The sequence below is a fragment of the Elephantulus edwardii genome, unplaced genomic scaffold, assembly GCF_000299155.1.
Source record: "Elephantulus edwardii isolate Elephantulus edwardi_28Jun2011 unplaced genomic scaffold, EleEdw1.0 scaffold00048, whole genome shotgun sequence".
Taxonomy (NCBI): Eukaryota; Metazoa; Chordata; class Mammalia; order Macroscelidea; family Macroscelididae; genus Elephantulus; species Elephantulus edwardii.
This window is the reverse complement of record NW_006399798.1, coordinates 7,259,057-7,273,299: the sequence shown is the minus strand read 5'-3', so window position 1 is coordinate 7,273,299 and position 14,243 is coordinate 7,259,057. Positions and strand designations below refer to the sequence as shown.

At 53.2% G+C, this 14,243-nt stretch overlaps 1 protein-coding gene across 1 annotated transcript; it reads left to right on the top strand.

Annotated features, from left to right (window-relative positions):
* Positions 1-256: 256 nt before the first annotated feature.
* On the top strand, positions 257-13,423 carry GPRC5C (G protein-coupled receptor, class C, group 5, member C). The gene is made up of 4 exons (XM_006886389.1): positions 257-411; positions 6,967-8,048; positions 11,516-11,610; positions 13,244-13,423. The coding sequence occupies exons 1-4, from the start codon at positions 257-259 to the stop codon at positions 13,421-13,423; spliced, it is 1,512 nt and encodes a 503-aa protein (XP_006886451.1).
* Positions 13,424-14,243: the final 820 nt, after the last annotated feature.

Sequence of the window (14,243 nt, the reverse complement as noted above, 5' to 3'; positions counted from 1 at the left end):
GTTTGTTCCTCTTTGTGTTTTTGCACAGCTTTGAGAACAACAGGGCCTTGTTCTCACCAGATCCTTAGTCAATATTTGCTGATTGGGAGAAATTTCCGCTTCTTCACGGGAACCTGACCAAGGGAGGTGAGATGAGAGGCTGTGGCATGGGAGGAAGCCTGGAGCCGAGTGTGAGGGGCCCTGTGTAGTGGTGTGAACTCTGTCTCTCCAGATCTGGGGGCCAGGCACACCCTGGGTCAGGTCGGTACTGACTCCCATGGCTCCATTTCTGACCCTGCCGTGCCAGCCCTGTGCCATCAGCACCGCTGAGAGACTCCGGTCCTTTGTGGCCTCGGTGTCTGAGTGCCTTCCAGCCACCGGGACCCATCTTCCAGCGCCGCCGCAGACCGTCTTCTGTTGTGATCGGGGCGGGTGGGTTGGCACCTTTTCAGAAGTAGCTTGCAGGGCCTTCCTTCCTTCCTCTCTTATTGGAAAAATAACTTCTTTTTTGCTTTTGGGAACAGACACAGCAAAAACAGACCTGTTCGGGTTTCTCTGTGTGCATTGATTTTGATCGGTGGCATTAATGACAACCTCCAAATTGTGTAATCATGCTGACTCTCTCTTTCTGAGTCTTCTTCCTCCATTAGTATAGACGCACAGGCCCTAAGCTGCCCACTCCATCTGTCAAGTTTCTGTTGTCACGTTGATCTCAGAATTGAACTGAGACAGCACCATGCTCAAGGCAGACATTTCTTCCTAGGTAAACGAAACTGTATTTTGGTTTAAGATTAAATTATGTTCTAGGATAACAGTTTCATTTGTTCACCAGACCTTTCTTGCTTCTCTGAAACCTGCCCACCCTGGAAACCCTGCTGATGTTTGTAATAGCCTCTAGAATCACAGCAGCATGTAAGCTGCCGCAGTGGGACAGACTGACAGACGGGTGGGCCTGCACGCATGCACGCTGTTACCCACATGAACGACCTCTCTGGAGTGATCCACAGGGCTCTTTCCTCCTCAGTGTTTCCTCATTTCACTTTGAGCGCTCGCAAATGCTGCTTGTGCTCTGGCTTTTGTTTGTTTTATTACAGAAAGTCCCTTATAGAAGTTTTAAAAAAATCCCAGTGTGGAGGAAGCTCACCTGTGTCTCGTCAGTGAAGGATGCTAGCTATAATGATGCCATCGAGCTGTTAAACAATCATATATCCACATGCTGCTGTCAGGGGTCCTGTTCTTGCCCATCCTGCCCCCTCATCACAGGCCCAGCTGTGTGTGAGCCCTCTGTTGGAGCTGCTGTGTGAGCCCGTCTCTTTGAGGGTCTTCCTTTGTGTCTCTGACCCTCTGCTTGACCCAGCGTGATGTTCGTCTCCAGGGACTGGCCCCTCCTCCTAAGGTGTCCAGCGCATGTAAGATGAAGTCTCACTCTCTTTGTGTCTCAGGAGAATTCTAACAGCACTTCGTGTAAGATTGTTTGTCCTGCAAACATTAGAATGTGAATTTATTAAGCGCTAATGGTAGGTGGTGTTGAAGGAGAAGGAGGCGTAATGGGAGAATGAGAAGGGAGGGAGAGGCTGTGCTGTCCTTGGTTGCCAGAGCAGAACCACTTCATAGGGTTTTCAAGGCTGCTCTTCGGAATAAGACTGCCAGGCCATTCTTTCAAGGAACCTCTGGGTTTGAACTACCAACCTCTCACCTTGTAATCTAATGCTTAGTGGTTTGTGCCCCCCAGGGATTTGCTGAGAAAGTGAAAATACCTGAAATATTTTCAGATAGTATGGAAGATATCCTGAAGGGCTGTGGAGAGTCTATTTTGGAGATAACCTTCCTGGTGACACAGTGATTGCAGTGCTTGGCTGTTGATCAGAAGGTGGACACTTCAAATCCACCCAGCAACCTGTCTCCGTCAAGGTTACAGCTCACTTCTAAGAACCATCCGTATGGGGAGCTCTGGTGGCCTAGTGGCAAGGAGCTGCAACTACAATCCCAGAGGTGCACAGTTTGAATCCACCAGATGCTCTGCCAGGGAAGGAGGGACAATCTCCTCCTGTACCAGTCAGATCCGATTTGACTGTACTCACACACAAAAGTAATTAAAAAGAAAAAGAACCATCCGTATGGGATCAAAAATTAGATTGGAACCTTCGGAGACAAGGGAGTTTGTGTTAGTGGGAGGAATAACTCAGACAAGGACACAAAGCGTGTCATCACTGCAGCAGATTATTCATGCAAACAGTTGAGCAGTGTCTGTTTTGCTGTGCACGTTCTTAACAACAGCAAAATAGTTGAAAAGAGGAAATCCCAGGCAAGAAAACCCTGAGGGGCATTCTGTTCTGTCACAGGGGGTCACTGTGAGTCAAGAAGGGACTTAATAGCAGCTAACAGCACAAACATAATGATGTTGGAAAATAATCGTCATAATGTTGAGTGCATTTCGTTTTGTGAGTTTTCTTTTCCTTAGATGGGGACGTCAATCTATTCTTGCACTTAAACATCGCAGGGAGACAGTTTCTGTGAACTGAGACTGAGAATTGTTGTCTGTCTGTTACCAAAGTTGAATTGAGTAACCCCAACCCCACTGCCCAGGGGGCGAAGCTGACTCCTCTTGACCATGTAGGTCAGAGTTGGACTGCACACAGATGCCCAAGGCTGTGCATCTTTACAGAGCAGATCATCTCCTGTACAGCGGATGGTGGATTTGAACCATCAGCCTTTCTGTTAACAGCCCGACACTTCATCCGCTACGCCACACTTCAGAGCCTGTAGCCTAGGAACGAACACATGATTTGTAGAAAGCTGATGCCTATAGTCAAAGCCAGACATGCTTTGAGCCTTGACCTAAATGCAGTTGCCTCCATGCCTCCTCTGAGAGGGTGGGAGTGGGGTGTCTGGTGGCACAGCCCATGAAGTGTTAGGCTGCTAACGAGAAAGTCAGCAGTTCCAATCCACCTGTTGCTTGGTGGGAGAAAGACGAGACGGCCTTCTCCCACAGAGGTTAGCAGCCCTTGAAATTGCACTGAGTTGGAATTGACAGTGGGATGGGTGTTTTGGATTTCATGGCAATTCATTTTTGTCCTTATAATAATCCTGTACCGTCGATGCTGTTATTTCCCCTCGTTTACGGCTGAAGTAATTGAGGCACAGAGCGGTGTTAATGGCATGCCCGAAGTCATGCAGCCTGTAAGGGATGGATCCAGAGTGAAAGTCAGATGAGCTGGCTCCAGGGTAAAGCAGCATGAACAGATATTATTCCTTGGAGCAGGTCATGGTTCATGGCACAGCTTCAGTGGTGCAGTCATAGAGAAGCACATTGTCGCTCTGAGCAGAGGGGTCATGTCGTGGTAGTAAGTATGCCTACCCGAGCTTAAGAGTCCGTCCAAAGCAGCCAAGTCATTGCCAGGATTGTTGTTGTTGTTGTTGCTGTTGTTATGTGCCGTCGAGTCGTTTGCGACTCATAGCGACCCTATGTACAACAGCCCTAAACCCTGTTCTGTCCTGTGCCAATCGCACTGCCTCTGACACTCCCATCCCGATCACCCCAGTCACTGAATCAATCCACCTCATAGAGGGTCTTCCCCTCCTGCACTGTCCCTCTACTCTACCCAGCATGATGTCCCTCTCTAAAGACCTCTCCCTCCTTACAACATGTCCAAAGTATGTCAGACGAAGCCCCAGAATCCTTGCCTCTAAGGAGTAGCCTGGTTTAACCCTCTCTAGGATGAATCTGTTTGTTTTCTTGGTAGTCCATGGTATCCTCAATACTCTTCTCCAGCACCACAGCTCAAAGGCATCAATTCTCCTTCTATCCTCCCTAGTCATTGTCCAACTCTCTGATGCATAACAAGTGATTGCAAAAACCATGGCCTGTATCAGGCGCACCTTAGTCTCCAGAGAGACACCATTGCTCTTGAGTACTTTAGAGAGGTCCCTAACCGCAGACTTTCCCATCGCAATACGTTTTTTGATTTCCTGACTGCTGGTGCCAAACCCTTTTCTCTGGAAGGGAGGTTCATTCACATCCACACGAAAGATGCTAGAGCTTGCCGGGGCTTAGCTGTCTTCAAACAGAAAGGACATTATCAGAAGGGCTGTGTCTTCAGCATAGAAGCCACAACACTTTCTCTTCTGAAGTTGTCACCTTTTTGCTGGACCCAAGAGAAACCTCCTGGACTATTTCATATTAATAAAAATCATCCTAAAACTGAAACCTTTTGTTTAACTGAAAGAAAAACCTCCTAGACCGTCTTTACTAGAAACATGTATCAAGAAGGATTTTCCTGATGCAAGTCAGGAATTAGCACAGAAACCTTGTATCAAAGAAGACTTTCCCAATTACTATATTGTAAACAGTCACTGTGATTTAGTAATCTTAATAATTCATGGAAAAGAGAAACTGTAACTGATATTTAACAAGATCTGAGCCCTGTGGTTTCTGGGGTCACTATGAGTCATACTCAACCTGACGGCACCTAACAACAATGATAAACTGAGAGAGCTATGGTGGCCAACTGGGTAAGGAGCTGTGCTGCCAACCCAAAGGCAGGCAGTTCGAAAGCACCAGTTTCTGAAGGGAAAGTTGATCTGTCTCCTGTGCAGTTTGCAGCCTCAGAAAATCCAATGGAGGGTTAGCTGTGAGTCTGTTCTGCTTCGACAGCAGTGAGTTTGCATTTTCTTTACTTCTCTAACTATTGTACTTTTCTCCCCTCCCAGGAGGGCCTCCTCTTTTGTAAAAAAACAGAGCTTTTTTTTTTTTTGTGTGTGTGTGTGTGAAGAACCGGAAGGGATTACCCCTCTCCATTAGATTATGCCATTCTCCCACCAGCCACTAGTAGTCACTGACAGTCAGGGAAAGCTTGGTTACACTCTGAGAATTTCTGGGAGGAAGAGACATGGTGACAACTGTAATTTGACACTCAGGGTGGTCTTAATGTGTAGTACCTATATTGTCTAGAATTTTGGGGTTTGTAACTTGCTTTATATAGGACACCTCTGTAATTAAGAATGTGTTAGGTTTCCTTCCAGAAGATTTAAAATTCATTGAGTTCACTGGAAAACTTTTTAAATTTGATCTTCAGTTTACCATAATCAGCTGCATCATGGGTCCCTCTGCTTCTGCACCGGGCTCAGCCCGCTGCCCTGGGGGGAGGCTGGGGGCTCTTCTGTGCTGATGGCCACTCTCTCTAGCGCCATTGTGGGGGCTGGTTTACATGAACAGATGCAGTAATGCCTTCCTGGTGTGGAAAGAATTTTCCCCCCATCTAGTTGCAAAGCCTCAGAGAGTCTGCTGTTAAAGATTAATTCCTTGGGGCTTTGTGTTGCCCTTGCCTGGTTCTTGCTTTTAAAATGTTAATGCCTCATTGGAGAGTTTTCGCATTAAGTCATTAACTCCCTTAGCAGGGGAATTATTAGTTCATTTTATCCTTGACAACTGAGCTGAGCAAGAACTTTGGATTCTGGAGTGGAAAGTGAGCGCTGGAGGTGAAAATGGGGAGCAGAAAAAAGAGAAGCGAAGGGAGGAGCCCAGCGGGAATGGTCCATAATCAGGAACTTTTCTGCTCCACCTCCTTGACCCACTGGTCGTCCCTCCCACAACCACGGCCAAATGTAGCCACTGGCATTGAGATGGTTCCACCTCGTAGTGACTGTGGAAGACGGTAGAGGCACCAGCAGGGCTGGAAGACTGCTGTTCTTCAGAGAAGTGACGTCCCATCCTTCTGAGGAGTGGCTGGTGGATTCAAACCACTGAGCTTTTGGTTGGCAGCCAACCATTTAACCATTGTGCCACCAGCGTGCCTCCAGCCCTGCCATGGGAGCTTGTTAATTACCTGTTGAGTGGCCGAGTGATTAATAGTTGATTCGTTGTGCATTTCGGCACCACAAGCCTGAGTTTAAAGGGACCTACGCTTGTCTTTGCAATCACTTGTTATGCATCGGAGAGTTGGACAATGACTAGGGAGGATAGAAGGAGAATTGATGCCTTTGAGCTGTGGTGCTGGAGAAGAGTATTGAATGTACTCTGGACTCCTAAGAAAACAAACAGTTCATCCTGGAGAGGGTTAAACCAAGCAACTCCTTGGAGGCAAAGATTCTGGGGCTTCGTCTGACAAACTTTCGACATGTTGCAAGTAGGGACAGGTCCTTGTAGAGGTACATGCTTAGGAGGGTGAAGGGATGGCGCAAGAGGGGAAGACCCTCTATGAGATGGATTGATTCAGTGACTGGGGTAATCGGAATGGGTGTGTCAGAGGCAGTGCGATTGGCGCAGGACAGAGCAGAAGTTAGGGCTGTTATACATAGGGTCGCTATGAGTTGCAAACAACTCAACGGCACATAACAACAGCAACAAAAACAACAACAACAATGCTTGATTTGTTACCGGAATAATGGGAAAGGCCTCTCATCTGCTCTTTTGGACAGAATTCTTGCCTGTCAAATCTTGTTCTAGAGTCGGGCATCCAGATTAAGACGAGGGAGAAGGATAGGCCGGCTACTCCCAAAATAACAGGCCTCAAAACCCGCAGTGTGCGATAGGGCACACTCAGCGTGTAAAGGCAGAGTGTCTGGGCTTTTGAGCCCTGGAGTCCCAGGAGAGAGAGGACAAGTGTGGGGGACTGGCCTTGATTGAGGGGGCTCAAGTTCTCTACTCCCACCGCAACCCCAAGAGCTCAGACAATATTTGAATGGAGACAATATTTGGATGAGGGCGGGCATTGGGTGGAAAACATTGAAAACTGAGTGTCTCCTTTTCTGTGACTGGAAGTAGGGAGGGCCACATCTTGTGTGCCTCTCTCCTCATTGATGTGGCCCCCAGGGGTTCTAGAAGGTCTCTGAAGGCCAGAGGGAGAAGCTCGTGACTGGGAGAGAATGCAGCGGGCCAGGATGGGCGAGCAGCACTGGGAGGACTGATTTTGCTTCTTGTCTCTTTCTCTTGAAGGACCCAGTGGGAGCCTGGCCTGGGAAGACTGATTGTGTCTCTTTCTCTTGAAGGACCCAGTGGGTGCCTGGCCTGGGAGCCAGGATGACCACCCCCCACGTCTTGCTGATGTACCTGGGACTGGCTCTCTTCTTACTCTCAGGGGCGCAGGCCCAGCACAGCCCCCCACCGGGCTGCGGCGCAGACCTCAGCCCCCTCTACTACAACCTGTGTGACCGCTCCGGGGCCTGGGGCATCGTGTTGGAGGCTGTGGCCGGGGCAGGCGTCGTCACCACGTTTGTCCTCACCATCATCCTGGTGGCCAGCCTCCCGTTCGTGCAGGACACCAAGAAGCGGAGCCTTCTGGGGACCCAGGTGTTCTTCCTGCTGGGGACCCTGGGCCTCTTCTGCCTCGTGTTTGCCTGCGTGGTGAAGCCCGACTTCTCCACCTGCGCCTCCCGGAGGTTCCTTTTTGGGGTGCTTTTCGCCATCTGCTTCTCCTGTCTGATGGCCCACGTCTTCGCCCTCAACTTCCTGGCCCGGAAGAACCATGGGCCCCGGGGCTGGGTGATCTTCACCGTGGCCTTGCTCTTGACCCTGGTGGAGGTGGTCATCAACACGGAGTGGCTCATCATCACCCTGGTGCGGGGAGGCGGCGAGGCTGGCCCGCTGGGCAACGGCAGCGCCGAGTGGACGGTGCCCTCACCCTGCGCCATTGCCAACATGGACTTCGTGATGGCGCTCATCTACGTCATGCTGCTGCTGCTGGGGGCCTTCACGGGGGCCTGGCCCGCCCTGTGCGGCCGCTTCAAGCGCTGGCGGAAGCACGGGGTCTTCGTGCTGCTCACCACGGCCACCTCCATCGGCATCTGGGTGGTGTGGATCGTCATGTACACCTACGGCAACCGGCAGCGCAACAGCCCCACCTGGGACGACCCCACGCTGGCCATCGCCCTCGCCGCCAACGCCTGGGCCTTCCTGCTCTTCTATGTCATCCCTGAGCTCGCCCAGCTGACCAAGGCCAGCCCCGAGCAGAACTACCAGGGGGACCTGTACCCCACCCGCGGCGTGGGCTACGAGACCATCCTCAAAGAGCAGAAGGGTCAGAGCATGTTCGTGGAGAACAAGGCATTTTCCATGGACGAGCCCGCCTCAGGTAGGCCCAGGGGGACCCTCCCCACCCCGTCCCCAATCTGGTCACCCCCGGGAGCCGGGCTCGTGTGAGCAAAACCGAAGGTTCTCAAGGTTTCTGCTTAACACTTCCTACACTCGTTTTCTTTTCCCTTCTATGCCCAGCTATTATGTAATGAGTGGGAGCTCTGGTGCCTACTGGTACAGAGTTGCACTGACAACTCAAAGGCTGGCAGTTCGAATCCACCAGGTTGCTTTGCCAGAAAGAATTTCTATCCTCTGAAAAGACGCTGGAGGGTCAGTTATAAGTCTGTTCGAACTCAACAGCACATAACAGCATGTAATGAGCAGGAACCTTGGGGGCAAAGTGCATAATGTGTTGGACTGTTAATCAGAAGGTTGGCAGTTCAAATTCCCCAGCCGTTCCTTCAGAGAGAGATCGACAATCTCCCACAAAGGTGTTTACAGCTTCACAAACCTGATGGGAGGTCGCTTTGCGTTGGAATTGATGGAGGGGCAGAGATTTGGGTGGGTTCAAGATATATGGTGACTTTATCTTCACTGTGGACATTTGGAACTGACGAGCGGTGAGTTTGGAAGTAGAAATTCAAACATTACCGATAAAGCTGGCTTTCTCCCCTCCACTCCCTTCTTGCCCCTCTGTTCTGTTCCCTCCCTAGAGCTAGTCACGGTTCACTCTCTGGGATCCTACGTCTCTGTGTCTCCCTTTCCTTCCAGAACTTGTTTTTCTGTTATGCCGTAAGCAGTCAGCTTGTCATCAAGTGCCATCAAGCCAGTTCTGACCTACAGTGACAGAGGCCACCTGCCCGTGGGGTTTCCAGGCTGTGGTCTTTGCAGCAGCTGACCGCCACGTCTTTCCCCACAGAGCGGCTCGTGGGTTCAAACTATTGGCTTTGGGGTAGCAGCCAAACACCTTCCCCCACCACTGTGTCACTCAGGCTCCTGGGACGGCTGTTCTCACTGTTAGTGGCCACTTGAATGAGCGTGATTTCACTCCCATATCCCTATGGTGCTTGTTATCCTGCTGCGCGTAGCCATAGTCATCTTCAGAACACTCACATGCGTTCCTCCTGAGTGGCCCCTGACTCTTAGCTCACCCTCCAGGGGGTTCCCGAGGCTGTAAACCGCATGGGAAGAGATTGCCCATCTTTCTCCCTCAGAGCTGCTCAGCCTCCCCACGGACTAGGCCGTTTGAGCGCCCTGTAGCCATCTCTGTAGTCTGGCTTAGTGGTAAGGAGTCCTGCTGTCAACCCAAAGGCACTTGGTTCGAATCCAAAGGTGCCAAGTCTCCTCCACCCAGCGGAAGGTCAGCTGTGGGTCGGTTCTGACTCAGTGGTACATAACAGCACCGTTGTTAGTGTCACTGTTAGGTGCCATCGAGTCAAGTGTGACTCATAGAGACTTTGTGAACAACAGCTCTGAACCCTGTCCAATCTCGTGCCATCTTCACACTTCCTGACACATGAGAGCCCATGGTGACAGTCACTGCATCAATCCACCTGGGGGCTTCCTCTTCTTCGCCCACCCTCCACCTTTCCAAGCATCGTGTCCCTCTCCAAGGAGTAACCCCTCCTAGCAACATGCTCAAAGTTTGTGAGGCAAAGCCTCATCATCTTTGCCTCTTATGAGCACCCTGGCTGTACCCTCTCCAAGACATATTTGTTTGCTCTTTTGACAGTCCGTGGAATGTGCAGCGATGTTCTCCAACGCACAGTTCAAAGGCATCAATTCTTCTGTCATCCATATTCATTGTCCAGCTCTCAGATGCATAGCAAGTGATTGGAAAGACTATGGCGTGAATCCGACACACCTTAGTCCTTAAACTGACATCATTACTCCTTAGTTATTTGGAGAGGTTCCTAACAACACTGTAGTCATCTTAATTTCCTTTAAAAACAAGCCTTTACAATGAAAAGACATTTCATCTCAGTCAGAGCACTGTGTCGGTGCATGTTGATTTCAGCAGCACTCGCTCTTCAGCTCGCTGGTCCTCTCCTGGCTCTTCTTGGTGGGACAGGGCTGTCCCGGGGGCCCAGCTGGCTGCAGAGCCTCAGTGGTCTAGCCGAGGACACCTTGGAGTTTGAGGGGTAGCAGGGCAGTGAGAAGGATGCGGTTTGAGCCTGCTGTTAACTGGATTGACGACTAGCATTCACAGAGCACCTACTGTGTGCCTGGCATGGCACCCTTTGCCGATGGGCCTGGTCACGGGCGTCCGTTGGCTCTTACGCTGGTATTCTTCTGTGGCTGACATAACTCATGCCAGTGGTGCTGTCACCCAGCGCAGAGCCTGGAATTGAACCCCAAACAGCTGATCAGGATGTTTAGGGAGAGGGGGCCTGCCTGGGGCTTTCTTAACTGCCAGGAAGTCAGCACAGCAGAGAGAGCAGCTCAGAAACCCGACTCCTTGCCCCTTCTCTAAGAACTGTGAGATCTCTGAGATTTGGAATCCTGCTCTAGGGAATAGGAGGGGACCCCTGACCTGCCCCCTGCCGCTTTTCGGGTCCTCCTCTTTTTTTTCCTGGGGTGAGCGCTTCCCTCCTCTGGTGTGAGCTTCTGGTAGTGTGGACAGAGGGGGGCCAACAGTGCCGGAGCACAGAGAGAGGGCCTTCTGGCTGGATGTGGGTAACGCCAGCCCCCGCCCCATGCCCATCTCTGCACTCACCCATCTCCTATTTATTCAGAGCAAACCTGTCCTCAGCCTTTGTCCTCCCAAGGCAAACACTTCTGGGCCCTGAGTTTGTTTTATTTTTTTCCCCCTTCCTTTTTTTTTTCAAATGGAAAAATCAATAACGTATGCACAGCATTTAGGAAGCCCCACACCGGCTGTGGTCCTCAGAGCTGCAGGAGGCAGCTGGCTGTCAGCCTTGGGGCCAGTTGCAGGCTTTCCTCCACCACCCTGGCAGTGCCCTGCAGGGTGGGACGGACTGGGGAACCCCCACCGCAGGGCAGGGCAGTCTTCTGGAGCAGGAAGTAGGGGCCCCAGGGGGAGCCAAGAGAGCCCTAGGTGGCTGTGGGTGTCCAGTGCCTTTGGAGAGTTGTGAGGTCCCCACAGTCAGGTCCAGGGGTCTCAGCTGGATCTGTCCCAGCACTTGGCAGCGAGTGGCTGGGGTGGAGCCCAGAGCTGGTGACTGGCCACCTTGGAAGGCAGCCTGTGTGCCCCTCCTGGCCTCTGGCCCCGCCGAGCGGATGGGGATGTGAAAGTTGCTGAGAGAGCACTTCTGGGGTTGGGGGTGTCACACTGCAGGACAGCCCCAGGGGAGGCCAGGCAGGGCTGTGTCCTCTTCTCCTCTGCCGGCCTTACGGAGCAATGTGCTGGGGGGATCCCACACCCATAACTCTGTCCCCAAGCTCCCTGTGCGTGATGGGACACTTCTCTTAGCTACTGTTCAGGACCAGCCTGCTCCCTCGGCCTGTGCCCTGGACTCCTGGCAACTGAGTGTCCTAAACCACCACCCTTCTGCTTCCTTCCAGCCAAGAGGCCCGTGTCACCATACAGCGGCTACAACGGGCAGCTGCTGACCAGCGTGTACCAGCCCACCGAAATGGCCCTGATGCACAAAGGCCCAGTGAGTGGTCCTGGGGTCCACCGCCCTGCTGGGGGGTGTCCAGGCAGACTTGGGATGGGGGCGGTGCACGACCGCAGAGACCCAGGGCCCACCTCTTAATGCTACTTTCCCAGTGGTGGACCTGTCCCCAGCTGTGGGTGTCAGGGTGTCCTGCAGGCTGGGCCAGGTGCTGCAGGGAGCTGGGGTGGGACGCCTGTCCAGGTGTCATTCCTCACGCCCCAGAGGGACAGGGGCCCAGAGTGGCAGGAGGGCTTCTCTTCACTCACAGAGCTGCCTGAGGACCTCCCTTCCCCCACCCAGACTGCCACTCCTGACCTTTCCCCTCCCCCAGGGTTCTGGAAACCAGATGCTCCTTGGCCCAGGGAGGGGGGTGGGAACCGGAAACTGGTGGGTTAGAGTCGCTCCTTATATGACCTTGCATCTCGGCTGGCACTCACCGTGGGGAGAGGTCAGCGACCCGCCTTGGCAGGACACTGGGAACAGGAAGGAGGAAGGTCAGCAGGGTGGCTTTCTCATCCTCCTCTGGCTCTGGGAGCCCCCTGGGGGCAGCACGAGGGTTGTGGGGGGACACAGAGTGAGCTCGTGTATCTGAAACTCCCAGCCTTGAGCTCCTTCCTGCCGCCTGAGCCTGAGCCTGCAGCCAGGACGGGAGAGCTGGCCAGGCCCGGAGCTGTGGGGCTCGTGGGGGTTTCTGAGGGACAGTGAACAGCTACCCATGGGTGTGGGTAGTCCCAGGACGCCCCGTGGATGGCTATGCCTCCCTCGGGCACTGCTTCCAGTGTCCCTGGAAATGATGTGAGTGAATTCGGCTCATTTATTGAGCTGAGTGTTCTCAGAGCACCTGCATCAGCATTGCCTGGGAATTTGCTTTTTAGGCAAGTCCTGGGGCCTCCCCTAGACCAGCTGAATCAGGAGCTCTGGGGGTGACACGGGGTGGGCTCAAGCCCACGTCTAGTATCTTGACAGCTAGTGTCTTTTCTGGGAATAAGTTCTTCCTGGTTTGGGTATTGCAGTGATTCAGATGCTGGGGGAGCGGGGGCGGCGGAAAGGGGGCTCTTGAAGGAAGGAGATTACCAGGCAAGTGGTGATAGCAGCTTGGGGAGCCTCAGTGGTGCAACAGTTAAGTGCTTAGTTGTTACCTGAAAGATGGGTGGTTTGAACCCCCCAGTGGATCCAAGGGCGAAACCTACAGCTGTCTGCTCCTGGCCTAGGAGACCTGATGTGGCAGTTCCGCTCTGTCACACGGGGTTGCTAGGTGTCAGAATCAAATCAAGGCACCTAAGAACTGTGACTGTGGCAGCTTGGTGTGGTTCACCCACTACTGGGGCTGTTGGTCTCCCAAGGAGCCTAGGGCCAGAGAAGAGGGTAAGAACAGCCCCTCCGGGAGGTAGCTGGGGCTTCATCTGTGGCTGATGGAAGAGCTGTCTGATGCAGTCAGAGGTGAGGGGCCTACAGATCACCCTATTTCTGAGACTCAGCCGCCCTGCCCACCAGTTGGGGCTGGCCCAGGAGGGGGCAGTTTGGGGAGCTGGCAGGCCCAGCCCCACAGGAAGCAGCGGGTTTGGGCATCTGCCCGGGCGGAACCTGGCTCCCAGCACCCCCCAACTGTGCGGCCGCCTGTTCTTCCTCCCAGGCTGAGGGCGCCTACGACGTCATCCTCCCGAGGGCCACTGCCAACAGCCAGGTGATGGGCAGTGCCAACTCGACCCTGCGTGCCGAAGACATGTACGCCGCCCAGAGCCAGCAGGCGGCCGCCCCAGCCAAGGACGGCCGGAGCTCGCAGGTGTTTAGAAACCCCTACGTGTGGGACTGAGGCGGCGGCCAGGTGTGGGGGGGGGGCCTCAGGTCCAGCCGGGAAGCCCACTCTCCTGCTCACTCTTCCCCAGCCCCATTCTGGCTCACAGGTGGCCAGTGGGTGTCCTCAGTGTTTGTGGGGCCAAGGAGCTGTCCCCGCCACAGCCAAATAGTGTTCTTCTTGGGGTGTCGGCCAGCGGTGCCCACACTTCTCTGGACTCTTTGGAGAGATTCCTGCGACCTCAACAGATTTCCTGGGTGCCTCCGCCCTGGTTCTTGCTCCTCTGTGAGGAATCTGAGTGCCTAATAAATGTTCCTGCTTTATTAGCCCTGCTCTGGGTACATCGTTTCTGGACTGGCCTCTTGCTGTTGGTGTCCACCTCTCCTCCTCTGGCTTCCGAGTGATTCCCCCATGCCACCCCTCCCTCCACATGCAGCTCACACCTATGTCGGCGTCCCTTTCCTCCTCGGTAGTCATTGAGCCGGCCCCTCTGTCCAGAGAAGGCTGTCTGGCCACCATGCTGATGTGATCCGACTGGACATGGGGACACCACACAGCATCTGTGCTTGTCCCGGGGACACAGGAGGCTTTCTCCAAGCCCTCTCCCCTCCCGTGTGTGGGGCCGGTCCAGGGAGATGGGCCCAGGAGGAGGGAACGGGCCCGATTTCGGTTCTGCTTGGGGAATGATGGTTCAGGTGTCTGGCTGTCTGCTCTGTGCTTTTCAATCATGGTGTGCGACGTGTGGAAGGGAATGGCTGAGAGTCAGCCGGGATCCGGGACAAAGGTGGGAGGGAACAGGCCAGGCCCTGATGATTTCTTTCCTGGGCAGTAATGAAAA

What these genes read in the sequence shown, in the direction of transcription:
- GPRC5C (XM_006886389.1), top strand. Translation starts at nt 257, where the DNA reads ATGGCTCCATTTCTGACCCTGCCGTGCCAGCCCTGTGCCATCAGCACC. An exon ending in TTCTGTTGTGATCGGGGCGG is followed by an intron (nt 412 to 6,966) that starts GTGGGTTGGCAC and finishes TTTCTCTTGAAG; the next exon opens with GACCCAGTGGGTGCCTGGCC. An exon ending in CATGGACGAGCCCGCCTCAG is followed by an intron (nt 8,049 to 11,515) that starts GTAGGCCCAGGG and finishes GCTTCCTTCCAG; the next exon opens with CCAAGAGGCCCGTGTCACCA.